Below are 26,864 nucleotides of genomic sequence, written 5' to 3'. Positions count from 1 at the left end.
CTCTTCCAGATAGCTCAGTCTCTTGGGTGATGAGTAATGATGCTGTCAACCAGTGGTGAAATTCAAAGATTTTCCCTACCGGTTCTGTGGGCGTGGCTTGGTGGGCATGGCTTGGTGGGAGGTCATGTGACTGGGCGTGTGTGGCCAACTTTTTTTTTACTTTTTAATAAGTTTTAGTTTTTTAACTAAAAAAAGTTTTTAAAAAGTTCCAACGATCAGCTGTGACAATCAGCTGTGCCCGCGATCATTGGAACCTTTTTTTTTTTACTTTTTAAAAGCAGTTTTTACTATGCTAGGGGGGAAATTGAGATAGAAGGGAATCTGTAGCCAAAACAACATATTTTCTCTTGGGAATCAAAGACATTCTCACACCTGGTTGGAGGAAGCCGGAGTGATGCCACCTGGTTGCCAGTCTGCACCATGATTGGACCATGTGACTGATTATTTTGAGAAAGTAGAAAAACTTTTACTTTTAATTACTGTATTTTTCAGAGTATAAGACGCACCTCCCCCCCCCAAAAAGAGGGTGAAAATCTGGGTGCGTCTTAGACTCCGAATGGAGCCCCGCCCAACTTTCCAACTGGAGGTTTCAGAGGCTGAAAAAAGAATCAGAAATGAAGCTTCAGAAAAAAAGCCTCCAAACAGAGCTTCAGAAAAAAAGCCCCCAAACAGAGCTTCAGAGGCTTTTTTTCTGAAGCTCTGTTTTGGAAGCTTTCAGAGGCAGGAAAAAGTTTTTTCTGAAACAGAGTTTCAGAAGTTTCAGATGTTTCAGAGGCAAGGAAAAAAAGCAAAAAAAAAAAAAAAAGCAAGGCATAGAGCTCACAACCAAGGAACCTGTTGCTAAAATTCACCTCTGGGAACAACTGATTGGGGGTATTCCGGGAGGCCGATCCACCTGCCAATCAGCTTTTTTCTTATTTTCCTCCCCAAAAACTAAGGTGCGTCTTATACTCCGAAAAATACGGCAGGTGAAAACTGCGGGAGGCTTCAGAGTCGGTTTTCACCAGATATGTCCCAATATGATAATTCCAATAAAAGTATTCTTTGAGGAATCTACCTGCCTGGGAGTTTTGCTTGCTATGGGTTTATTACTTGGAATTCTGACAAAGAGATGAGGTGGCACAGTGATTAGAGTGCAGTACTGCAGTCTACTTCAGCTGACTGCTAGCTGCAGTTCGGCAGTTCAAATCTGACCAGCTCAAGGTTGACTCAGCCTTCCAGCCTTCCGAGAGGGGTAAAATGAGGGCCCAGATTGTTGGGGGCAATAACTCTGTAAACCATTTAGAGAGGGCTGTAACAGCACTATGAAGAGGTAGATAAGTCTAAGTGCTATTGCTATATGCCTTTGTAAGTCTGTTCTTTGTCTATCTTTTTCAGCTGTAAGAACAACACCAAAGACCTTATTCCTTGCCCAAATCAACACAAGTTCAAACAAATGTGTGCGATCTTAATTAACAGTTCAGGGCCTTTCTCTGAATGTCAGTGGCTCAATAACCCAGATTTGTATTATGAATCCTGTGTCTATGATTTATGCCAGTACGGATCGGGCAATCGCATGTTCTGCATGGCCATTGAAGCTTACGATGAAATGTGCACCATTACTGGTGTGAAGGTGATGGACTGGCGGCAGGCAACAGGATGCAGTAAGCAAAATAAGAGGGGTGGTTCCCATTAGAAAAATGTCTGTAGATGCATTTGAAAGTCAAGGTGCGACATCTGTATATAACATCTGCCCTTGGAAATGATAATTCTCATGAATGAAGGCAAAGACTGTAGTTGATCATTCGATATACTGTATGATATCAAACTATCATACAAATAATTATCAAATTTGAACTACCCAACTTAATTTATTTATTGTCAGGCACAAGCAACCTGAACTAGTCTCAACCAGAAACTTTATATCAATAAGTTTGAATAGAATAGTATAGAATAGAACAGAACAGAACAGAACAGAACAGAACAGAACAGAACAGAATAGAATAGAATAGAATAGAATAGAATTTTTTTATTGGCCAAGTGTGATTGGACACACAAGGAATTTGTCTTGGTGCATACACTGTCACTGTATGATAAAACACAAGATACATTCATCAAGAATTCTAAGGTACAACACTTAATGATAGTCATAGGGTACAAATAAGCAATCAGGAAACAATCAATGTCAATATAAATTGTAAGGATACAAGCAACAAAGTTATAGTCATACAGTCATAAGTGGAAGAAGATGGGTGATGGGAACGATAAGAAGATTAATAATAGTGCAGATTTAGTAAATAGTTTGACTGTTAATGGAATTGTTCGGGAAAAAACTGTTCTTGTGTCTAGTTGTTCTGGTGTGCAGTGCTCTGTAGCGTCGTTTTGAGGGTAGGAGTTGAAACAGTTTATGTCCAGGATGCGAAGGGTCTGTAAATATTTTCACAGCCCTCTTTTTGACTCATGCAGTATACAGGTCCTCAATGGACGGCAGGTTGGTAGCCATTGCTTTTTCTGCAGTTCTAATGATCCTCTGAAGTCTGTGTCTGTCTTGTTGGGTTGCAGAACCGAACCAGACAGTTATAGAGGTGCAGATGACAGACTCAATAATTCCTCTGTAGATCTGGATCAGCAGCTCCTTGGGCAGTTTGAGCTTTCTGAGTTGGCGCAGAAAGAACATTCGTTGTTGTGCTTTTTTGATGACGTTTTTGATGTTAGCTGTCCATTTATATACTTTACTGTTGAATTAATCTCATCCAGAAACTTTATTGTGAGTTACCTACGTTACAAGAATCTCACCAGACTGACTATATTCCCCTCCCCCAGGGGAATGGTCAGATAAGACTTCAGGGATTCTGGGATAAACTTTTCACTGTGCCACTTTTTCCAGTGAAAAGATTCTAAACTCAATCCCCTCTTAATACCACCTTCCGGTCTAGCTGGAGATTCTACCGATGTATGTTACAAAAATATTTTCGGCACATTGTTTTGCCTGGTGGCTGATGAGTTCCCAAGCCCCAACTGATCTTTCTCTTTTCAGGCATCACCTGTCCAGTTAACAAGTACTATGACTTTTGTGGCCCAGCTTGTCCTGCCACTTGTGCCAATCTCCAGGCCCCCGCCCTTTGCAAAAAACCTTGCATCTCAGGCTGCGTCTGCAGGGAAGGCTATGTTCTGAATGCCGGTGTCTGCATACCTCTGAAACTCTGTGGCTGCATGCTGAATGGCCGCTATTACCAGCTGGGAGAACAAGTGATTCTGGGGGACACTTGTAACCAAAGGTGCATGTGCGTGCAAGCTGCACACTCAATGGAATGTCAAGAACATGCCTGCAAAGCCCAGGAAATGTGCAAAGTTGTGGATGATGTACGGGGTTGTTACCCAATGACATTTGGCCTGATGCATCTGTACGGCCCTTCGAACTATATTACTTTTGACGGTGTTTCTTTTAGTTTTCAAGGGGCCTGCAAATACACCCTTGTTTCATACTGTGGTCCTCCAGGAAAGCTTCAGAGCTTCAGCATTGAAGTATTAAATAGGCATAAGGACTCTATCTTGGTATCCTGGATAAAGCAGTTGGAATTCGAAATCTATGGGGAGAAAGTTATTATGGCAAAAGGGCAGTATGGCTTAGTAAAGGTAAGAGTATTGTAAATTCTAACTAGTTTCCACTGGGAATTCCGTTCTGCAGTGCCTCTGCCAGCGAAAACAGAGCTCGGGAAGGCCGCACGCAGCCAAACTCCATTTTCACTGGCAGAGCACTTGGGCCTCCACAGGCGCCCCCGACACGAGTGACATTGAGCTGGCCGTGCCCCCCCAGCTCCCCCCCCCGAGGTCAAACTCAAGCCTTTAACAGATTAACAGAGTTGGAAGGGACCTAATAAGTCATCTAGTCCAACCCCCTGCTCCAGTAGGAGACCCTATTCCATTTCTGACAAATGGCAGTCCAATCTTTTCTTGAAAGTATCAAGTGATGAAGCTCCCACAATTTCCGAAGGCAACTTCTGTTCCATTGGTTGATTGTTCTCACTGTCAGAAAGTTCCTCCTCATTTCTAGGGTGAATCTCTCCTTGGTCAGTTTCCATCTATTATTCCTTGTCTGGCCTTCACGCGCCTTGAAAAATAGCTTGCCCCTCCTCCTCTCTGTGGCAGCCCCTCAAGTATTAGAAGACGGCTATCATGTCTCCCCTGGTCCTTCTCTTCAATAGACTAGCCATGCTCAGTTCATGTAACCGTTCTTCATATGTTTTATTCTCCAATCCCGTAATCATCCTGGTTGCTCTCCTCTGCACTTTTTCTAGAGTCTCAACATCTTTTTTACAGTGTGGTGACTCTAATGCGGCCCTCAATGAAATCAAATTTGACACCCCTGGTATAGACTAATTAAATGAATCTATCTATGAATTTGACAAGGACATTGTTCCCCTGGCTTTGTCTTAGGTGAATGGCCTTCTAATGAATCTGCCCATCACCCTTGCAATGGGAAAACTCTATGCCTATTCTACTACCACCTTCCTCACTATTGAGACCGACATAGGCCTCTCTGTTTCCTATGATTGGTCTTACCGCGTGTCAGTTTCAGTCCCTGAAATTTACTCAGGGTTTCTCTGTGGCCTTGGTGGAGATTTCAACCAGAATCGCCACAATGACTTCAGGAATCCCAGGGGTTCGGTGGTTCAGGATCCAGAGACTTTTGGCAACAGCTGGAAAGATTCCGGCTCTCCATTCCACTGCGCAGCTGTCGGGCCCTTACCAAATTGCAGTGAAACGGAATTGGCCCAATACAGATCTCTGGCTTATTGTGGACTCCTTCGTGATATGAATGGGCCATTTCAAGATTGTCATGACCAAATGGAGGCTCAGCATTACGCAGAGCATTGTGTGAAGGTCCTATGCACAACACGGGGCAGCCGCAAGATTCTGTGCGAAGTGCTATCTACGTATGCCCAGAGATGTCAAGCAAACCATGTCAAGATTCAGCCGTGGGGGAAAATCACTGAGTGTGGTAAGTGATATTCAGTAGAAAGACTGGTTTTAAAAAACAGAAGTGAACATTTGTGCAGGTTTGCAGATAAAATATGGTGTCTCTTAGCGTGGCATTTCACTGTCTGTCACCATAAAATATGGTGTCACTTCGTGTCTTTTAGCGTGGCATTTCACTGTTTGAGAATCTTGCTTCTCTTTCTGTAAAATAGTTTTTAAAGAAAGAAAAAAAGAAAGAAAGAAAGAATGAATGAATGAATATATCTGTTTGTGTGCGAATCAGAGCTTCACTCCTGTCAATCTGCACAGCAGAATGAACAAGTAAAACACTTGGAAGTATGTAACAACGCCACATTAAACATTTTTCATGAATAATGAAAAATCTCGCCTAGACTACTGCAATGCTCTCTACATGGGGCTCCCCTTGAGGAGCACCCGGAGGCTCCAGTTGGTCCAGAATGCAGCTGCGCGGGTGATAGAGGGAGCCACTGATGGCTCTCATATAACACCTCTCCTGCGCAAGCTGCACTGGCTACCTGTGGTCTTCCGGGTGCACTTCAAGGTGCTGGTTATCACCTTTAAAGCGCTCCATGGCTTAGGACCGGGATATTTACGGGACCGCCTTCTGTCACCATATGCCTCCCACCGACCAGTGCGCTCCCATAGAGAGGGTCTCCTCAGGGTGCCGTCAGCCAAACAATGTCGGCTGGCGACCCCCAGGGGGAGAGCCTTCTCTGTGGGGGCACCTACCCTCTGGAATGAGCTTCCTCCTGGACTCCGTCAACTTCCTGACCTCCGGGCCTTTCGCCGCGAGCTGAAGACGTATCTTTTCTTCCGAGCAGGACTGGCATAACATGGGTTTTAAATTGGATTTTTAAACGGGGTTTTATATCATGTCTTTTATAATTATAATTTTAATTGGGCCACATCGAATAAGTTTTTTAAATTGGTTTTATTGTATGTCATATTGTATTTTAGCTGGCTGTTAACCGCCCTGAGTCCTTCGGGAGAAGGGCGGTATAAAAATTAAATAATAATAATAATAATAATAATAATAATAATAATAATAATAATAATAATAATAATAATAATAATAATAATAATAATAATAATAATAATAATAATTGTTATTATTATTATTATAAAAGCAAATATATGTGTCTCAGGATAATGTTGCAAGATCCAATCTGGGTGTCAATTCTGAAGCGAACCTGGCTGAAGCCATCTTTTGCTGCCTTATAGTTGCCGCGAACCCTGAGATGGAGAAGGGAGGGGGGAAGTAGATAGACTGGCTAACAGTCAAAACAAAAAGTTTTCTTGTGGGAACCAAGGTCATCTCATCAGGTGGTAGTCGAAGGAGGAAAGAAATGACCAAGCAGCCGGCCAGCTACTTTCATTGAATAATGTGACTGGTGACATCTGGGAGAGGGAACTTTTACTTTTTGAATTGGGGAAAAACCGTGGGAACTTTTAGAGTTGGTTTTCTCCAGCTGTGCCGATATGATGTATCCAAGAAACATATTCTTTGAGGAATCTATTTACCTTGGAGTTCTGTGTTTGGTGGATGCATTATTCGGCAGGCTGACATTGGGTCAGTCACCAGGACCAGCAGTTTAGTCTTCCAAGCTTTTCGGCTTGTGCTCGGGTCTGAAAACACACCAATCAACCAATAGGAAGGCACCACATAAATACGATGCATCGAATAGCCCAAAGCACATATTCCAGAAGATAAAAGTTCCCTGAAGATGGGCTCCAGCACAAGTTCAAAAGCTTGGAAGATGAAACCTCTGGTCTCAGTGACCGACCCCAGATTGGATCTTGCAAAAATAATTTTCATTATTGCTCCCACTCTTTTGTCCCCATTATATTAATTCCAAAAATCTGTCTTTGGTATTAAAAATAATCATTCAATCTTTTGCGTTTAGAGTTAACTTGCCCGAAAAACAGCCATTATGTATTCTGTGGCTCTCCCTGCCCTGCCTCTTGCACCCAACCAGCTGGACCTCCAAACTGCTTCCGGAGCACATGTGTAGAAGGATGCCAGTGTGAAGCGGGGTTTGTGCTGAGTGGCACTGACTGTGTGCCGCAGGAGCAGTGTGGCTGCAGCTACAACGGACGGTATTACTTGAAAGGGGAAATGTTCTTCCTGGAAGGCGAAAATTGTAAAACAAAATACCGCTGTGATGGCTCCATCTCTGCCATTGAAGCTGGCGGTTCCTTCTGTGGTCCTGACCAATTCTGCGGCACTCGGAAGGGAGTGTATGGTTGCCACGCGTCACCAGATGGCATCTGTCAAATTTCTGGATTTCTTCACTACACCACCTTTGACAGACAAGCGTACAGCTTCCAAGGCACCTCTATGTACGTCTTGGTGGAACTGTGCCCAATGTCCAAGCTTTTGCCCTCTTTCAGAGTTGAAGTGAAGAACGAGAAGATGCCCAGCAGGCTTTTCCCTGAGATGTCAACGGTGCTGGTTCTAGTGAACAACACCCAGATATATCTACAGAGAGGGCACCACGGGAGGGCCTTGGTAAGGACAATTTTACCAGGGGTGAAATCTACTTACCTTCCTTACCGCTTTGGAAGGGCACATGCGCGCGCAGACCTTCTGCGCATGACCTTCTGGTTAAAACCAGGAAGTAATGACACCTAGGCTGGTGGTCGGAGCTTTGCTCTGCCATCACTACCAGATCGCTGAACCACCGGCCATGATCGCTACCAGATTGTGCAATCCGGTCCAAACTGGGAGCATTTCACCCCTGAATTTTACCTATTTGCAATCTGAAAGGATGGTGCGGTTTCAAGTGTGCTTTGCATTTCTTGTTGTCTTCCAAGTAAACAAATGTTTTTACGAAGAAGAGTGTTAAAAATATCCTCCTGTAGCCTCTGAGATGGTAACCCAAGGACCATAGGATGTATCACTTTCATAAGTCTGAGGTTTGAGCTTTAACTTTAGAGGAGGCATATCTACTTAATTTACAGCTTTGGAGGGCGATTTTCACAATATGGGAAATGCTGATATTGAGAAGGCCAGCAAAAAAAAATCTATCATGAATGAGGTTGAGGGCCACCAGCAGAGGCTCTGAATCCTAAACCTCCAGAGTCTCCAATTTGCCACCACATTTGGAACTTGTTTAGAATAGGTCTTTAAATTGTAAATAACTTAAAGGAGAGATGAGAAAAGGTTCTCTGACTTGATCTCTGAATCTATCTTTATCTATGAATGCTCCATATTCAATGTTAGGATCTCCTCCTCCTCCTCCTCCTCCTCCTCCTCCTCCTCCTCCTCCTCCTCCTCCTCCTCCTCCTCCTCCTCCTCCTCCTCCTCCTCCTCCTCCTCCCTTTCTCTCTTACACACACACAAACACATATACAAATATATGTCAAGGTTAGTCTCTGCATCTCGTGATGCCTTGACACGATATTTGGGGTAAGGAAACTATCTAAATCCCTTCTTTCTAAACTCCATTCGTGTCCCATAGAGCAGAGGTGGGTTTCAGCAGGTTTTGACCAGTTCTGGAGAACCAGTAGCGGAAATTTTGAGTAGTTCAGAGAACCGGTCAATGCCACCTCTGACTGGCCCCGCCCCCATCTATTCTCTTCCTCCCAAGTCCCAGCTAATCGGGAGGAAATGGGGATTTTGCAGTATCCTTCCCCTGGAGTGGGGAGGGAATGGAGATTTTACAGTATCCTTCCTTTGCCATGCCCACCATGCCACGCCCACCAAGCCACGCCCACAAAACCGGTAGTAAAAAAAATTGAACCCCACCACTGCCATAGAGTTAGTGTCCTAGGAATATCTGATCACTATTTTTCTTTCCCATCATGCCCCATATTGGCCCTGCACCAGAAATTACAAGGAATTAAAATAGTGGCTAGGTACAATCAACTGGGATCATCCAGTTCTGAGTCAGAAGAGAAAACATTAAGTATCCAGAGCAGATGTTGGCATGAATCATGTAGTTGCAAAGGCTTGAGGTCTTTAGGGCCCTATTTCCTGCAAGTTAATAATTATTAGGGTGAGTTCAAATGAAAGTGTCATCATTGGTCAATGGTAATTGAGAAAAAGATGAGTTCTAATAGCAATAACCCTTAGACTTACATACCGCTTCATAGGTCTTTAAAGCCTTCTCTAAGGGGTTTAGGGACTGTGGTGGCTCAGTGGCTAAGTCGCTGAGCTTGTCGATCGAAAGGTTGTTCAGTTCAGCGGTTCGAATCCCTGGTGCCACATAACTGGGTGAGCTCCCCTTACTTGTCCCAGCTTCTGCCAACCTAGCAGTTCGAAAGCATGTAAAAAATGCAAGTAGAAAAATAGGGACCACCTTTGGTGGAAGGTAACAGCGTTCTGTGGGCCTCTGGCATTGAGTCATGCCGGCCACATGACCATGGAGACGTCTTCAGACAGCGCTGGCTCTTCAGCTTTGAAACGGAGATGAGCACCTCCCCCACAGTCGGGAACGACTAGCACGTATGTGCGAGGGGAACCTTTATCTTTACTAAGTGGTTTACCCAATGTTGTCCCCAATGATCTGGGTCCTCATTTTATTGACCCCAGAAAGATGGAAGGTTGAGTCAACTTTTAGCCGGTCAGGATCAAACTCCTGACAGTGGGCAGTGCTTTCTTGCAGTACTGCATTCTAATCACTGTGCCATCTATTTTCTTTTTCTCCAAATAGATCAATGGTATAGCTCTGCACCTTCCTGTCCATTTGAAAAACCAGAGCATTGCTATTTATCAACATGGATTTTATGTGGTTTTAACAACTGACTTTGGTTTAACCGTCAGCTATGACCTGGCACACAGCCTCTTTGTAACCCTTTCTTCTAAATACCAAGGGCAAGTATGTGGGATGTGTGGGAATTTCAAGAGAGCCGACGGCGGCGATTCTAGCACGCATATCAGCTCCATAGCAAAACACCCCTTGGACCTTGCCAGCTTCTGGAGTTCATCAGCAATCACAGGTAGCTTCGTGCCTCCTAGATTTGTTAAGGAACATCTCATCCGGTCTAAATCCATGTGTTGGATCATCCAGAACGCCGATGGGCCATTTGCTTCTTGCCATTCTTTGGTCAATCCCGAACCCTATTTAACAAATTGCATTTTGGATGTTTATGCATCAGCCGGGGATCCGAACATCTTGTGCATTTCCATTGAGGCATATGTAGCAGCCTGCCAGAGAGCCAATGTCACCCTCAGGCCTTGGAGAATTGGATCGTTTTGTGGTGAGTCAGTTAGCAAAGTCCAATATATTTTATGAACACTTCTAGGACATTATCTTAAAATTGTATTTTAATTGCCTGTGAACCGCCCTGAGTCTCTAGGGAGATAGGGCGGTATATAAATATGAAAAATAAATAAAATAAATAAATAAATAAATAAATTATCTAATATTTGGTTTATGAATAGGTGTGTGCATGCAATACATTTACCTAACTTTAAGGTTAAAGAAAAGTCGAGCAAATGCATTCCCATAACATGCTAAGTTTGGTTACTGCAAATATTGGCTAGTTTGTTAGTGTGTTATATGAAGCCAGCCTGTATGGTTTGTTTATGGTTCAAGATAACGTGTGAACCCAGAAAATGGATTAATTAAAGTAAAAGATGTTAAAAACAATAGTTACCGTATTTTTGGAGTATAAGACACTTCCCCCCCTAAAAGAGGGTGAAAAATTGGGTGCGCCTTATACACTGAATGTAGCCCCACCCACCCCCACCCCCCACCCTTTGGCCTCTGCCTCCCAGCAATTTACCTCCTTGCAGCAAACAGCAAACAGCAAACAGTCCGTTTCAGTTTCAGCACAGCCTGATTAGCACAAGCAGCTGATTGTCGGTTGGATCGGCCTCCCGACCCTCAGCTGTTTCAGGGTGCAGAGATTGCCATTGCCTATTGCCGTGCGGGCCTCTGCTGTTTGCTGCAGAGAGGCAAATTGCTGGGAGGCAGATTTTTTTTTCTCTTATGCTAATCAGGCTATACTGAAAATGAAAATGAAACTAAAGCAGGCTGTTTGCTGTTTGCTGCAAGGAGGCAAATTACTGGGAGGCAGAGGCAGATTTTTTTTCTTGTTTCCCTCCCCAAAAAAGGTAGCTGCGTTTTATATTCGGGAGCATTTTATAATCTGAAAAATACGGTAATCAGCAATTTATCTAGGAGCTTTGGAAATCAAATCCATAGCTTTGGTGTGGGGTGCTGGCATTTTTGAAGGCTCCCGTTTGAAGCCTTCTTTTATGATATCCCAGGGAAGAAAATGGCTGGTTGATTGAGTGAAGGGAATATTCTAGAAAAAAAATATTAGAACATTTTGCTGTAACCTTGGTCATTTTTTACATATGCAACACAAGTTATTTGGAATGTTTTTTTTAGAAAATGACATTATTAGATTTATGGGTAAAAATATGCTCTCTTTTTTTTCCCGTATGCGAAGGAAAAACTAAATAAAGACCACATTATTGTTGTTTAAAATAAAACCCACAAAAATGCATCAAATAGCATCAGGACTTGATTTTGAAAGATTTTCTTCGCATGGATAGAATTGCCAGCAAAATTACTCATTCCTTCCCCCCTCCCACTTCTCTCTTTAAAGATCCAGATTGCCCAGCCAACAGCCATTATGAACTCTGCCAGCCGCCCTGCCAGGGTTTTTGTGCTGGGGCCACACTTACGCATCTCTGCAACCCCCTGTGCTCTGAAGGATGTGTCTGCGATGCAGGATACCTATGGAGCGGGAACAAGTGCATTCTGCACGAACGGTGTGGCTGCGAACACAATGGCCGTTATTACAATGTAAGTCAAATTCTCCCTTTGAACCGAAGGTCAGTGTGGTGACATGGGGAAGGCTAGGAGACCCAGATACGACAGGTGGTCCTCGCCGTATGACCACAGTTGAGCCCAGAATTTCCGTGGCATAGCAAGACGGCTCTTAAGTAAGTTTTAAGACTTTTCTTGCCACAGTTGAATCACGGCAGTTGTTAAGTCAGTAATATGGTTCTTAAGTGAGTCTGTCTCCCCACTGACTTTGCTTGTCCGAAGGTTGCAAAAAAGTGATCCCAGGACCCCAGGACACTGCAACTGTCATAAATATATGCCAGTTGCCAAGCATCTGAATTTAGATCATGTAGCCATGCTTATAGGTAAAGGTAAAGGTTCCCCTCGCACATACGTGCTAGTCGTTGCCGACTCTAGGGGGCGGTGCTCATCTCCGTTTCAAAGAGCCAGCGCTGTCCGAAGACGTCTCCGTGGTCATGTGGCCGGCTTGACTCAACGCCAAAGGCGCACGGAACGCTGTTACCTTCCCACCAGAGGTGGTCCCTATTTTTTCTACTTGCATTTTTACGTGCTTTCAAACTGCTAGGATGGCAGAAGCTGGGACAAGTAAGGGGAGCTCACCCCATTACACGGCAGCACTAGGGATTTGAATCGCCGAACTGCTGACCTTTCGATCGACAAGTTCAACGTCCTAGCCCCTGAGCCACCGTGTCCCTAACCATGCTTATACTTATTACCTAATACATTCTTGACAAGTAAGTAAGTAAGAAAGTAAGTAAGTAAGTAAATAAATAAATATCAGTTAACCTAAGCCACACCCAGGCTCCAAGCTGTTTCAGCTCCCAAACAGCCCTCATTGGCTGATTTAGTTGCTATGCCTATACGTTGGCTGACCTTGTTACCATGTCCTATTCCAGCCAGTTCCCAATGGCTGACCTGCTGCCATGTCTATCCCAGTCATGAACTCTCATACCCACTGACACAGGGGCAGCATGCTAAGGTCCAACATACCAAAAAAGAATACTAGAAATAAATATAGTAAAATATATAAAGGAAGCCTATTTTGCAGGGGTAGGAAACTGATCTGAATAAGATGAGCAGATTGGGACACAGTGTTCAAGTCTTGTCTTGATTAATTAACTACTGGTTTACTTCTCAGGTTAGAGACCTTCTCTGGCTTTCTGATTGCACAAAAAGGTGCAGCTGTGAGAATTCGTCGACCTTTCACTGCGTCCCAGCCAGTTGCAATCCTGGCCAGCAATGTGGAATTCAGGACGGAAAGCTGGGCTGTAAGAATCAGCTGACCACTTGCACAGTTTCTGGAGACCCTCACTACTTCACATTTGATGGAGCCATAGCCCATTTCCAGGGCAGTTGCGCTTATGAGATCTCAAAGACACCCAACTCCTCCTTGGAGTTCTCCTTCCGGGTTGTGGCTACTAATAAGAATTTCCGGAATCCCCGAGTATCTTTTATTTACCGAGTGGATATTTGGCTTAGTTTCAAACAGTTCCGTTTTCACATTGTTCTGGAACAAGGAAAAGACCTGAAGGTGAGGACAACTTCTTGATCCGTGCCAAAAAAAAAGGAGGAGGGGGAAAAAGTGTACAATAAACCAATATGATCAATGGCCCTTTGGAAAATATGGGATGATGATATTGAGGATGGTAGCAAAGGTTTTAAGAAATAATATTTAGTTTGGAAATGTAAGATAAGATCTGGCAGGTTAGAATAGAATAGAATAGAATAGAATAGAATAGAATAGAATAGAATAGAATAGAATAGAATAGAATTCTTTATTGGCCAAGTGTGATTGGACACACAAGAAATTTGTCTTGGTGCATACGCTCTCAGTATACATAAAAAGAAAAGATACATTCATCAAGAATCATATGGTACAACACTTAATGATAATCATAGGATACAAATAAGCAATCAACTCATACTAGGAAACAATCAATATCAATATAAATCGTAAGGATATCAACAACAAAGTTACAGTCATGGAGTAATAACTGGGACGAGATGGATGGTAGGAACGATGAGAAGATTAATAGTAACAGTAATGCAGACTTTGTGAATAGTTTGACAGTGTTGAGGGAATTATTTGTTTAGCAGAGTGATGGCCTTCGGGAAAAACTGTTCTTGTGTCTAGTGTTCTGGTGTGCAGTGCTCTATAGCGTCGTTTTGAGGGTTGAAACAGTTTATGTCCAGGATGCGAAGGGTCTGTAAATATTTTCACAGTCTTGACTAGGGGTTGACTCTGAGTTTTTCAAAGCATGTTCTCATTACATTGAGATATTGGAAAAGTGAAATTTGGTTCCATATATCCAGTTTTTAACTCTAATTTGACCTCTAATTATTATGCCTAATTAATCTATCATTATCCTGATATCTTTTCTTCAAGAGAGCTCAAAACAACTTCAGGGGGTTTCTTTCCCAGGTCACTAGAATTAAATGTGCCTCACTTCTTTGGATTATCCCCTGGGTGTATTCTCACCCAGTGTCTTCAAATTCATATGAATTGGCCTGCAAATGATCATTATTACAGTATAGAATGGGAATCTATGTTCCCCTGTTTTTCCCAAGAACATCCTGATCTGAGGGGTTAGGAAATACAAACAAGGACAATTAAAACAGTGGCTACAATCCTTTGGAATCTCACCCATCATGTGAGATCATGTGGGGCCGGTTTCATGTAGTGCTGAAGCCATCAGCCACTTCTTCTCCACAACATACAATTGATTATATACCTAATTTGGATTTCCACTATATTTTTAGGTTGATGGGAGACCAATTGCTTTGCCAGCAAAACTAGAACACTTAGCCAACATCACTAAAAGACGCCAGATGTTAACCGTAAGAACCCATCCCAGTTTGGAGGTCCAGTACAATGGCCGCCATGCTTTGTTTGTTCGTGTGGGTCCTGAATATTGGGGGAAGCTGAGTGGGATGTGTGGGAATTTCAATGGCTATCGTGATGATGACAAAGTCTTACCTGATGGGAAAAGAGCTAAAAATGATGCTGAATTTGGAAATGCTTGGATCTCCGACATCAGTCCCCCAAAGTAAGTTGATTTATAACTGAGTTCTTTATCCTTTATGTTTATTTTAAAGAACAATTTTATGATTTTTTTTAACAAAAAAAATATATGAGGCATATGAACTTAGTCCCTTCATCTCTTTGGAAGAGCTTTACAGCTCCTGCTGCCTTAAGGAAGTTCAATACATTCTTAAAGATCCATCTCATGCTGGGCATCCTTTTTTTGAACTGTTACCATCTGGCAGATGGTACAGGGCAGGGGTGAAATGTTCTTGGATCAGACTGGATTGTGCGATCTGGTGGCGATCGTGGCCGGTAGTTCAGCGATCCGGTAGTGATGGTGGAGCAAAGCTCCGCCCACCTATCCAGGTGTCATTACTTCCTGGTTTTAACCAGGAAGTAATGTGTTTTCATTTTCTGCACATGGGCAGAAGGTTTTGCGCATGCGCATGTGATACATGACACATGTGATACTTCTGAGCCAGTAAGGAAGGTAAGTAGATTTCACCTCTGGTACAGGACAATAAAAACAAGGACAAATAAGGCTGAAAAACAGCTTCTATCCCAGAGCAGTAACTATATTGAATTCTACTGTATAGTGCAATATTAATGCACTATTAATGCAACATTGGGGGTTTTCAATTCAATTATCTAGAATGTGAAGGATCTGCGTTTTGTTTTATTTTTTTTTATGTATAATGTACACTGAAGATGGCATTTAATTTCATTGTATGCGGTGCAGTGACAATAAACTAAACTAAACTACAAGTTGCCAAGTTTGAAAAAGCACTGATTTAAGCATAGATGCATTTTTTAAAAAAAGATATTATTGGCAGTTAGGAACTGTCTTCCAAAACTGGGAACCCTGACAATTATCTATGAAAGAGCAGATTTCATACAATTAACTCTCAATGTAATGTCTGTATATCACGTCATGAGCTTTTCTTGCCTTTCAGATGCACTAACGATACAGGTGCTCTAACACCCTGCACAAATCACCTAGAATTGGAGCAAAAATGTGGAATCCTGACAGATCAATCTGGGCCTTTCTCAGAGTGCCATTGGCATGAGGAACCTGATCCATATTACAATTCCTGCATTTTTGATCTTTGCCAGTACGGCCAAGGCCATGACATGCTGTGTGCGGCTATAGAAACCTACGAGGAGATGTGCCAGACTCTTGGGGTGCAGGTGCCCAGCTGGAGGGAAGAGCTAGGATGTGGTGAGCAAGGAACCTTTTTGCTTTTGGTCCCTCAAAATTTCCTGGTATGAAAATGTGCTCTCTTTTTTTTTTTTAGTTTTGAAATATGAAAAGTTTCAGAGATAGCAATAGCACTTAGAGACCTATATACCACTTCACAGTGCTTTACAGCCCCCTCTCAGTGGTTTTACAGAGTCAGCCTATTGCCCCCAATAATGTGGGTCCTCATTTTATTCACTTTGGAAGGATAGAAGGCTGAATCAACCTTGAGCCTGGCGAGATTCGAACTTGCAGAAGTCAGCAGAAGTAGCCTGCAGGGTTGCATTCTAACCACTGCACCACTGCAGCTCATGCTGGGCTGTCTTGTGTTTCCTTTGGCGGTTACTAGGAATTCTAGGTAATCTTCAACTTAAAACCACTCATTTAGTGACTCTTTTAAGTTACAAAAGTACTGAAAAAAAGTGACTTAGGAGTATTTTGAGCCTTGGTGGCGCAGTGGTTAGAGTGCGGTACTGCAGGCTACTTCTGCTGCCTGCCGGCTGCCTGCAATTTGGCAGTTCGAATCTCACCAGGCTCCACGTTGACTCAGCCTTCCATCCTTCCAAGGTGGGTAAAATGAGGACCCAGATTGTTGGGGGCAAGAGGCTGACTCTGACTTAGAGAGGGCTGTAAAGTGGTATATAAGTCTAAGTGCTATTGTTATTTTTTCACACTTATGACCGTTGCAGCATCCCCATGGCCATGTGATTAAAATTCGAACACTTGGCAAGTGACTCATATATTTATGATGGTTGCCATGTCCCAGGGTCATGCAATCCCATTTTGTGACCTCCTGACAAACAAAGTCAGGAAGCCCGATTCATTTAACAACTCTGTTATTAACTTAACATCTGCAGTGATTCGTTTAACAACTGTGGCAAGAAAGGTCATAAGATGGGGCAAAATTCACTTAACGACCGCCTGACTTAGCAACTGAAATTTTGGGTTCAGTTGTGGTTGTAGATTGAGGACTAACTGTAACTACAAATTGTCTTATTGATATCAATGTTTCTATTCCGCATAGCTCCAGTTATGGATAGATTTATTTACAAATATCCACAATGAGCAGAGATGGATGGACGCATCCCCAACTCATGCTTTGGTTTTCCACACCGAAGATTTACAGAGCCCTGTTTTAACCTTCCTGCCTTCCCAAAGGTGGATGATATCTGCGTCTCATTTTAACCGTTTGTTTTCTTTTTCTCTTAGCTATTACCTGCCCGCCCAACGCTTACTACGCTTTCTGTGGCACAGCCTGCCCGCTCACTTGTGCCAACCGCACAGCTCTCATCAACTGCCCCAATTCATGTGTCGCAGGATGCACCTGTCGGGAGGGGCACGTCCTGAATGAAGGCGCATGCATTCCCCTGGAACAGTGCGGCTGTCGGCACAACGGCCGTGACTATCAGCTGGGAGAAGAGATGGTCCTGCCGGATACTTGCAGCAAAAAGTGTTCTTGCAAAGAACCTGGCCACCCTCTGGAGTGCCAGGAGTTTACCTGTGGGCCTCGGGAGATATGCAAAATTGTGGATGGTGTTTGGGACTGTTATCCTGTGTCGTATGGCACTATGTGGGTGTTTGGCTACTTTCACGTTATCACATTCGGCGGGGCGGCCTTTAGCTATCAAGGAGCATGCACGGACATCCTCACCCAATATTGTGGCCCTCCTGGCAAGCTACCTGCCTTCACCATCCACATAGTAAATGGGCACAGATACTCCATTGCAACATCTTGGACTAGGCAATTTACGCTGGATGTATATGGGGAACACATCGCTGTAAAAGAAGGACAGGAAGGCAAAGTGCAGGTAAGAGGAGTGTTCTGCAAACTCTAAAGAAAGGGCCCTCCCGGTAGCAATAGCAATAGCACTTAGACTTATATACCGCTTGTCGTGTCCCACTCCTCCGCTGACGGCCGAGTCAGGGAAATCCGAATCAGGCATGCCTCTGCAGCTCTGCCAAAGTCCTAGCTGTTCTCAAGGCAGGCAGGAGACTTCAGCAAGATAAGGTAGACTTTGCCTGACTCAGAGAATGCCAGAAAGCAGATCCTTTATATAGGCCATGGGGTGTGGCTCCATGACTCAGCACTTATCCCGGCCTGCCCCTCCCTTCCTTCTGTTGACGCTGCTTATCAATTCTCCTGAAGCGAGGGTCACTCCAGTCTGCAGCTGTTGGTAATTGACCTTCCTCAGGCTCACATGCTGTGGGGGAGGGGTCTAGTTGCTCCGTTTGCCTGGGCATGGAGCCAGGGCTGGGGGCTGGAGGCGCTTCTTCTTCCTCAGCCTGTCTGGGCATGGAGCCAGGGCTGGGGGCTGGAGGCCCTTCTTCTTCCTCAGCCTGTCTGGGCATGGAGCCAGGGCTGGGCCCGGGAGGCATGCTAGGACATTCCTCAGTGTTCGGAAGCAGATAAGAAGGCCCCGGCTGCGGGGAAAGCAGATGAGGCACAACACCGCTTCACAGTGCTTTACAGCCCTCTCTAAGTGGTTTACAGAGTCAGCCTATGGCCCCCAATAATCTGGGACCTCATTTTACCGACCTTGGGAGGATGGAAGGCTGAGTCTACTTTGAGCTGGTGAGAATCGAACTGCCAAACTGCAAGTAGTCGACACGTGTGCCTGCATGCATGTGTGTGCATTCTGGTTTGGGCACTTGGTTCGCCATCATTGTCCTATGAAAACTACATACCGTATTTTTTGGAGTTTAAGACGCACCTTAGTTTTTGGGGAGGAAAATAAGAAAAAGGCTGATTGGCAGGTGGATTGGCCCCCCCCAGAATACCCCCAATCAGCTGTTTCCAGAGGTGAATTTTAGCAGCAGTTTCCTTGGTTGTGAGCTTTTTTTTTTTGCTTTTTTTTTCTGCCTCTGAAACTCCATTTCAGGAAACAGAACTTCAGGAAAAAAACCTCTGAAGCTCTGTTTGGAGGCTTTTTTTCTGAAGCTCTGTTTGGAGGCTTTTTTTCTGACGCTCTGTTTGGAGGCTTTTTTTTCTGAAGCTCTGTTTGGAGGCTTTTTTTCTGAAGCTCTGTTTGGGGGCTTTTTTCTGAAGCTCTATTTGGAGGCTTTTTTTCTGAGGCTTTTTTCAGTCTCTGAAACCTCCGTTTGAGAAGCTGGGCTTCTCAATCATTTAGAGTATAAGATGCATCCAGATTTTCACCCTCTTTTTTGGGGGGAAAGGTGCGTCTTATACTCCAAAAAATATGGTGGATGCTTCTGTGTGGTCATTTTGTGTAGAGCTGCATTCAAGGGAATCTTTCCCTTTTTACTTGAAATGAATCATTTTCGGATTAAAAATTGGGGAGTGCCGATTCATTCGTTCTGAAGGATTTCTAGCATCACCTTTTTGGTCTTAGGTCAATGGTCTCTTGATGAATCTGCCTGTTATCTTGGCTTCTGGGAAGCTCCACGCCTATTATAGTGGATCGTCCATCGTCATTCAAACGGAGTTTGGCCTCTCCATCTCCTATGACTGGTTTTCCTATCTGTCCGTTTCTGTACCTGAGACTTATTCCGGTTTCCTCTGTGGGCTGGGTGGAGATTTCAGCGAGAACCATCATCAGGACTTCAGGACTCCCAATGGCTCTGTAGTTCACGATAGAGGCATTTTTGGCAACGGCTGGAAGAAAACGGATTCCCCTTCCTACTGTGCAGTAGTGGAAGTTTCAGCCACCTGCAATGAGACTCAAGCAACCCTCTTTGGATCTCAGAATTACTGTGGGATGATCAGCGATAGAGACGGACCGTTTAAAGAATGTGGCAACCTTACGGGTTTTCAAAACCGCATTGAAAACTGTGTCATGGACCTTTGCACAACTCAGGGTGCTCATAAGATCCTGTGTGAAGCTCTCCATAGCTATGCTTGGCAATGTCAGGTTCGTGGCATCAGCATTCAGCCTTGGAGGGAAATTGCGGAGTGCGGTAAGTGAATATAGTTGAGTTGAATATAACTGAATTTACAGAATATAATTTCAGCCGTTCTCGTTTTCTTGTTAGGCACTCTGCATACTTAGCAGTAGCAATAGCACTTAGACTTATATACCGCTTCATAGTGCTTAACAGCCCTCTCTTAGCAGTTTACAGAGTCAGCCTATGGCCCTCAACAATCTGGGTCCTCATTTTACCCAGCTCGGAAGGATGGAAGGCTGAGTCAACCTGGAGCCTCATGAGATTCGAACTGCCAAATTGCAGGCAGCCAGCAGTCGGCAGAAGCAGCTTGCAGTATTGCATTCTAACCACTGAGCCACTGCGGCTCACACTTAGACAGTTGCTCCACACCATGTATTTGATAATGACTTATTTTTGGCCAATGACAAAGCCAAGAAGGTGGCTTCATTCTGGCAAACTAAAGTTTGATCCAGATGCAGAAGAAGAAGAAATTGTTCCACATTTACATTTTTAATCTGCATGTTTTTTTTCTTTCCTTCATTTTCTCAGTGCGTTCTTTCAGATATTGTTCAATGACAGTTCCCATCCCCTTTCATCAGAGCAGGGGTGAAATGCTCCCGGTTCGGACCGGATCACTCGATTTGGTAGCAATGGCAGCAGGTGGTTCAGAGAACTGGTAGCAAAAATCCCTGCCCCCCCCATGCCCAGCTGAGCCGCGTAATGATTAGAGGGTTTTTTTTACTTTTAAAAGCCTTTTTTCTTCAGCCAAAAAAATGCTTTTAAAAAATAAAAAAAGCCTCTGATGATTGCACAGCTCAGCTGGGATTGTCAGAGCCTTTTAAAAGCATTTTTTCTACAACCTCTCTGGCTGAAGAGGTTGTAGAAAAAATGCTTTTAAAAGTAAAAAGCCTCTGATGATTGCACAGCTCAGCTGGGATTGTCAGAGCCTTTTAAAAGCATTTTTTCTACAACCTCTCCGGCTGAAGAGGTTGTAGAAAAAATGCTTTTAAAAGTAAAAAAAAAATTGGCCATGCCCACCCAGTCACATTACCCCTCCCCCCCACCAAGCCACTCCCACAGAACTGGTAGTAACAAATTTTACATTTCACCACTGCATCAGAGGCTATGTAAATTAATACTGACAGGATTTGGAATTCAACCTTTGGAAGACCCCAGGGTCTCTCTATATGCATTACATCTTGTCTTATTTTCTTTTGCACGATGAATTTTCTGGCTCATTTCTTTGGGATTGGATTAAACGACATGCATATGTCTTTCAGAGTTGACCTGCCCGCCAAATAGCTATTACGAGCTCTGTGGCTCTCCCTGCCCTGCCTCTTGCACCCAACCAGCTGGACCTCCAAACTGCTTCCGGAGCATGTGTATAGAAGGATGCCAGTGTGAAGCGGGGTTTGTGCTGAGTGGCACTGACTGTGTGCCGTGGGAGCAGTGTGGCTGCAGCTACAACGGACGGTATTACTTGAAAGGGGAAACGTTCTTCCTGGAAGGTGAAAATTGTAAAACAAAATACCGCTGTGATGGCTCCATCTCTTCCATTGAAGCTGATGGTTCCTTCTGCGGTCCTGACCAATTCTGCGGCACTCGGAAGGGAGTGTATGGTTGCCACGCATTGGCAGATGGCATCTGTCGAGTTTCTAAATTTCTCCACTATACCACCTTTGATGGTCAGCAGTATAACTTCCAAGGGATCTCCACGTACGTCTTGGTGGAACTGTGCCCAGCGTCCAAGTCTTTACCATCTTTCAGGGTTGAGGTGAAGAACGAGAAGCTGCTCAACAGCCCTTTATCTGTACTATCAGAGGTTATTGTATCCGTGAACAATACTCAGATACACCTGCAGAGAGAACATCAAGGAACAGTCAAGGTAAATAAAGTAAGGTCAACGTCTAATTCTAGGGGATTGCCTTGTTCTTTTGTCAATTGAACCGGTGGAAATTTTGACTGGTGAGGATAAACTCAATCTTCCTTAACCTGATGCTCTTCAGATGATATGAGTTTACAGTTTTCTTCTCCTTCTCCTTCTCCTTCTCCTTCTCCTTCTCCTTCTCCTTCTCCTTCTCCTTCTCCTTCTCCTTCTCCTTCTCCTTCTCCTTCTCCTTCTCCTTCTCCTTCTCCTTCTCCTTCTCCTTCTCCTTCTTCTTCTTCCTCTTCCCCTTCCCCTTCCCCTTCCCCTTCCCCTTCCCCTTCTCCTTCTCCTTCTTGTTCTTCTCCTTCTCGAAGTCGTGTCCGACCTATTGCAACCCCATGGACAATGTTCCTCCAGGCCTTCCTGTCCTTTACCATCCCCCGAAGTCCATTTAAGCTCACGCCTACTGCTTCAGTAACTCCATCCAGCCACTTCATTCTCTGCTGTCCCATTCTTCCTTTGCCCTCAATCTTTCCCAGCATTAGGCTCTTCTCCAGTGAGTCCTTCCTTCTCATTAGGTGGCCAAAGTATTTGAGTTGCATCTTCAGGATCTGGCCTTCTAAAGAGCAGTCAGGGTTGATCTCCTCTAGGACTGACCGGTTTGTCCGCCTTGCAGTCCAAGGGACTCGCAGGAGTCTTCATCTCCAGCACCAGAGATCAAAGGCCTCAATTCTTTGGCGCTCAGCCTTCCTTATGGTCCAAATTTCACAACCATACATCGCAACTGAGAAAACCATAGCCTTGACTATACGCACTTTTGTTGGCAGGGTGACGTCTCTGCTTTTTAGTCTTCTGTTGCACTGAATTTTAAATAGAATATTCTCAAAAGATCTTATGTAAGAAAGACATGGGGGGAAAATTATATGGTTATAGAAGTTATAAGGGACATATTTTTTGAATTGGATTGGATTTTTATGCTTTAGCTGGTTTTAAATACTTTAGGATTAATTTGTTCTATTGATTTATATATTTTACTACTGTTAATTGTTAATTTTTTTTATTTTTTTATTTTTTTTTGAAGGATTTTGGTTATGTTAGGAGGAAGTCAGAGCTAGAGAGGGAAAATTGGTATAATAGTTTTGGGGGAAAATTTTCTTAGCATATGTTTGTTTTATTTTTAACTATACCTTGTGCTTGTTCCGGGAAGCCAGGGGGGAGAGGGGAGGGTATTAGTGAAGGGAGGGGGGTTGGGGGGAAAGGGGAAAAAATTTTTTTTGTAAAACTTTTTGAATAAAATAAAAAAAAACCATCAGGCTTCTGACACAACACATCGGTTGTTTCTCCTCAGCGATCTCTTCTTCCTTAGCTGCTTTGGAGGACTGACACCAATTAATTAGATTCCAAAGCCCCAGTTAATTTTATGTACCGTATTTTTCAGAGTATAAAATGCACCGGAGTATAAGATGCACCTTAGTTTTTGGGGAGGAAAATAAGAAAAAAGCTGATTGTCAGGTGGATCGGCCTCCCCGAATTCCCCCAATCAGCTGTTCCCAAAGGTGAATTTTCAAGGAACAGGTTCCTTGGTTGTGAGCTCTGTGCCTTGCTTTTTTTTGCTTTTTTTTCCTGCCTCTGAAACTTCTGAAACTCTGTTTCAGAAAAAACTTTTTTTCTGCCTCTGAAAGCCTCCAAAACAGCTTCAGAAAAAAAAGCCTCTAAAGCTCTGTTTGGGGGCTTTTTTTTCTGAAGCTCTGTTTGGAGGCTTTTTTTCTAAAGCTCTATTTGGGGGCTTCTTTTCTGAAGCTTCGTTTCTGATGCTTTTCTCAGCCTCTGAAACCTCCGATTGAGAAGCTGGGCGAGGCTACATTCGGAGTATAAGGTGCACCCAGATTTTCACCCTCTTTTTGGGGGGAAAAAGGTGCATCTTATATTCTGAAAAATATGGCAATATTTTTGTGGCACTACTTGAATTTTCTATTGGTAGCAATAAATGGTCTTTGTTCTCATCTTTCACGCAGATTGACGGAGTGATATTGAACCTTCCGGTTCAAATGCAGGCTTTAGGAATCACCATTTATCAACATGGCTTTTATACCGTTTTAAAAATGGAGTTTGGTTTAATAGTGAATTATGACCCAGGTCACAATCTCTTTCTTACGCTTTCCCCTGAATACCGAGGCCTGACTTGTGGTCTATGTGGGAACTTCAATGAACTCATGGAAGATGACTTTATGATGAGAAATGGCTCAACTACAAAGGACATACTGGACTTTGTCCTGAACTGGACATCTGAAACGAATCTTGCTGATACTGGAGAATCGGCTGCCTTTATCCCAGCGTTGGAACAAGGAGAACACCTCCCTCATTTTAAAGCTCTTTGCGGGATCATCCAGGATCCAGACGGGCCGTTTGCTTCTTGCCATTTCCAAGTTGATCCCTTGTCCTTCTTCACAGGCTGCATTTTTGACCTGCATGCTTCCTCTGGAGACCGTAGCAGCCTATGTCACTCTGTTCAGATATATGTTGCAGCTTGTCAGAGGGCCAATGTCACCGTCTCACCTTGGAGGACGGAAGACTTCTGTGGTAGGTGGAGAATAGGCATTTATTATTATTATTATTATTATTTATTAGATTTTTATACCACCCTTCTCCCGAAGGACTCAGGGCGGTTTACAGCCAGAATAAAAACAATAGCAATGTACAATTAAAACGAAATTAAAAAACTTATTATATAATTGGCCAAAATTTAAAAACATTTAAAATCTAAAAACCCTTAAAATTCATCTAAAAATTTAGAATTTAAAAAATTTAAAATTTAAGCCAGCCCCGCGCGAGTAAATAAATACGTTTTCAGCTCGCGGTGAAAGGTCCGAAGGTCAGGCAATTGGCGCAAGCCAGGGGGAAGTTTGTTCCAGAGGGCAGGAGCCCCCACAGAGGGTAGGAGCCCCCACATTTCTACTTTGAACTTCGATATTTCATCTGTTCTGAACATCCTGTGATCTTTTCCACTTAAGGTCAGCAGCTCTTGGGTAAATCCAAACCTAGATTTACCTGAAGTTTTAAATGCTTCAAACTTGGGAATGATAAAAAGAATGGTTGAATTACCCACATTGTTAAATGTTGATTTCACACAAGTGGGAATCACTGTATTTTGCCATGTAACTAGGATATCAGGTTTTCTACCTCTCTTAAGCTGTAATTCCATGTATAGGCCTTACCAGTAGACCCGTATAGTCGTATTTGAAGATGTTTCGCTTCTCATCCAAGAAGCTTCTTGGATGAGAAGCGGACCATCTTCCAAGAAAAACCAGAAAGTCCAGTTCCCTCTTGAAAAAAGCAGCTTTGGAACACGAGGTGTTACAAGATGTTTATATTCCATTTTAAGAGGAGTTTTCTCAGGGAATGTGCATTAATGTACCAAGCACATTAGGGCAAGTTGTGTAAAATGCTCCTTCTATTAGCAGACTCAAGCCTACGGTTCAAGGTGCTTTCGAATTAGGATAAGATTGCAGTCAATGATTAGCAAACAGATACATTTTGCCCGCCTACCGTAAGCTCGAGGGGCTCCATTACTTTTTGCCCAATCTTGCTTACTCCTTCTGAAAGTTTGGAGAATTCCCTCCTTTTGATGGTATCCTGTTTCTCATTTCTTGAACAGGCCTCGATTGCCAGACCAACAGCCGCTATGAACTCTGTGGGGTTCCCTGCCAGGAGGTCTGCTCGCATATTTGGGTCAAGCTTCATTGCCTTCCCACGTGCTCAGAAGGATGCTTCTGTGACCAAGGATATTTACGCAGTGGGGACAGTTGCATTCCAGAACAGCAGTGTGGCTGCATATACAATGGGCTGAATTATAAGGTACAACCTTAGATCCTGACCAGGTGACACCGTATAATATTGGGTGACTGCCATGGCATAAAGTCTCTCCTGAACTTCCCTTAGTTTTGACCTAGAATACTAATCACCCTCCATTTAAACTTCCAGCTGTGATCTTCAAAGAAGCTACCTTGGGGATACCATGATAGCTATCCTGCCCATTGATATTCTATTAGAAACTAGAACCACAAACATCAAAGAAGGTCTAAGAAACCCATGGTAACCCATGGTAACCCATGGTAACCCATGGCAGCCACTGAACTTGGCTTGTCGACTTGGTTAGGACACTGTCCTCTCAACTTCCTTGAATTTTGATGTCAACTCGCAAAGCATTCCTGGCCTGCTCTTGAGTTGCCATAAGCAAGGGGGGTGATGGGAAACCGATGAAATGGCACAGCAGCCAAAGACAGATGCACATTCCAGACTTATCTCTCTCAAGGCTGTATCCCAGGGTTACCCACAGCGGCCAGAGGGGAGTGGTTTCTACAATCCACGAAATTGCTCCATTGGCGATGTGATTGATGACACACCCTGGGGGGGAGAGAGGAATCAGGGTCATGATTGGCACACAAATTTACGTAGGGTCAGAGCTGGCTTCACTTGGGAACATGCCGACATGAAGCTCCTAATAAATAACTGGATTTCTTTTGAAGCTTGGCTCGAGGCTCATGATTTAATTAGGGCATCTGTCGGGAACCCTGACAGGAAGCCAGCTCTGACCCTACATAATCCCTGATGAACTCTAACATCTGGTTGACCTCCTCTCCTTTCCCCTTGCTGGTGGAGGAAAGAAAAATGAAATGGTCTGTGCCCGCAGCAGAACTAGGACCTTTTTGTGATCCTATTTTAAGTGTGATAGTATCTATTTTTAGCTGTGAAGATGGATTTTGAACTCTAGAACAGGTGGTAAATGTTATAAATTAGGCCAGGCTTTTATTCGGATTGTAAATTATGAGCAAGCATGTGCCCGCAAATGACAGAAGAATAACAGAGCAATTTAGATCAAAGTAATAATAATAAACAGAGTTAAAAATAGCACTTAAAGTATCATGAATACTTTATTGAGCGTCAAGCTCATTTCCAACCCTTCTGGGAAAAATCAGACTTCTGTTTCAAGGGCAAAAGACCGTTCGTTTTATTTGGTCAAATGTTTCCGGCAGAAATAGCTAAACCAGATGCATCTTTGTGAGAGCAGAAATGTTCTTCTATAGGCATCCAAAAGGAGATTTCATCCTT

General features: G+C 43.6%; 2 protein-coding genes across 2 annotated transcripts; both read left to right on the top strand.

Annotated features, from left to right (window-relative positions):
• Positions 1 to 21,057: 21,057 nt before the first annotated feature.
• On the top strand, positions 21,058 to 21,914 carry LOC131204837 (alpha-tectorin-like). Its single transcript, XM_058196460.1, has one exon. It carries the CDS (start codon positions 21,267 to 21,269, stop codon positions 21,831 to 21,833), a length of 567 nt encoding a protein of 188 aa, XP_058052443.1. The 5' UTR covers positions 21,058 to 21,266; the 3' UTR covers positions 21,834 to 21,914.
• A 1,808-nt stretch (positions 21,915 to 23,722) lies between these two features.
• Positions 23,723 to 26,153, top strand: LOC131204830 (IgGFc-binding protein-like). The gene is made up of 2 exons (XM_058196445.1): positions 23,723 to 24,335; positions 25,411 to 26,153. The coding sequence occupies exons 1-2, from the start codon at positions 23,804 to 23,806 to the stop codon at positions 25,620 to 25,622; spliced, it is 744 nt and encodes a 247-aa protein (XP_058052428.1). The 5' UTR covers positions 23,723 to 23,803; the 3' UTR covers positions 25,623 to 26,153.
• Positions 26,154 to 26,864: the final 711 nt, after the last annotated feature.

Source organism: Ahaetulla prasina, chromosome 10 (assembly GCF_028640845.1).
Source record: "Ahaetulla prasina isolate Xishuangbanna chromosome 10, ASM2864084v1, whole genome shotgun sequence".
In the NCBI taxonomy this organism is placed as follows: domain Eukaryota; kingdom Metazoa; phylum Chordata; class Lepidosauria; order Squamata; family Colubridae; genus Ahaetulla; species Ahaetulla prasina.
This window is presented reverse-complemented; position numbering and strand designations above follow the sequence as displayed.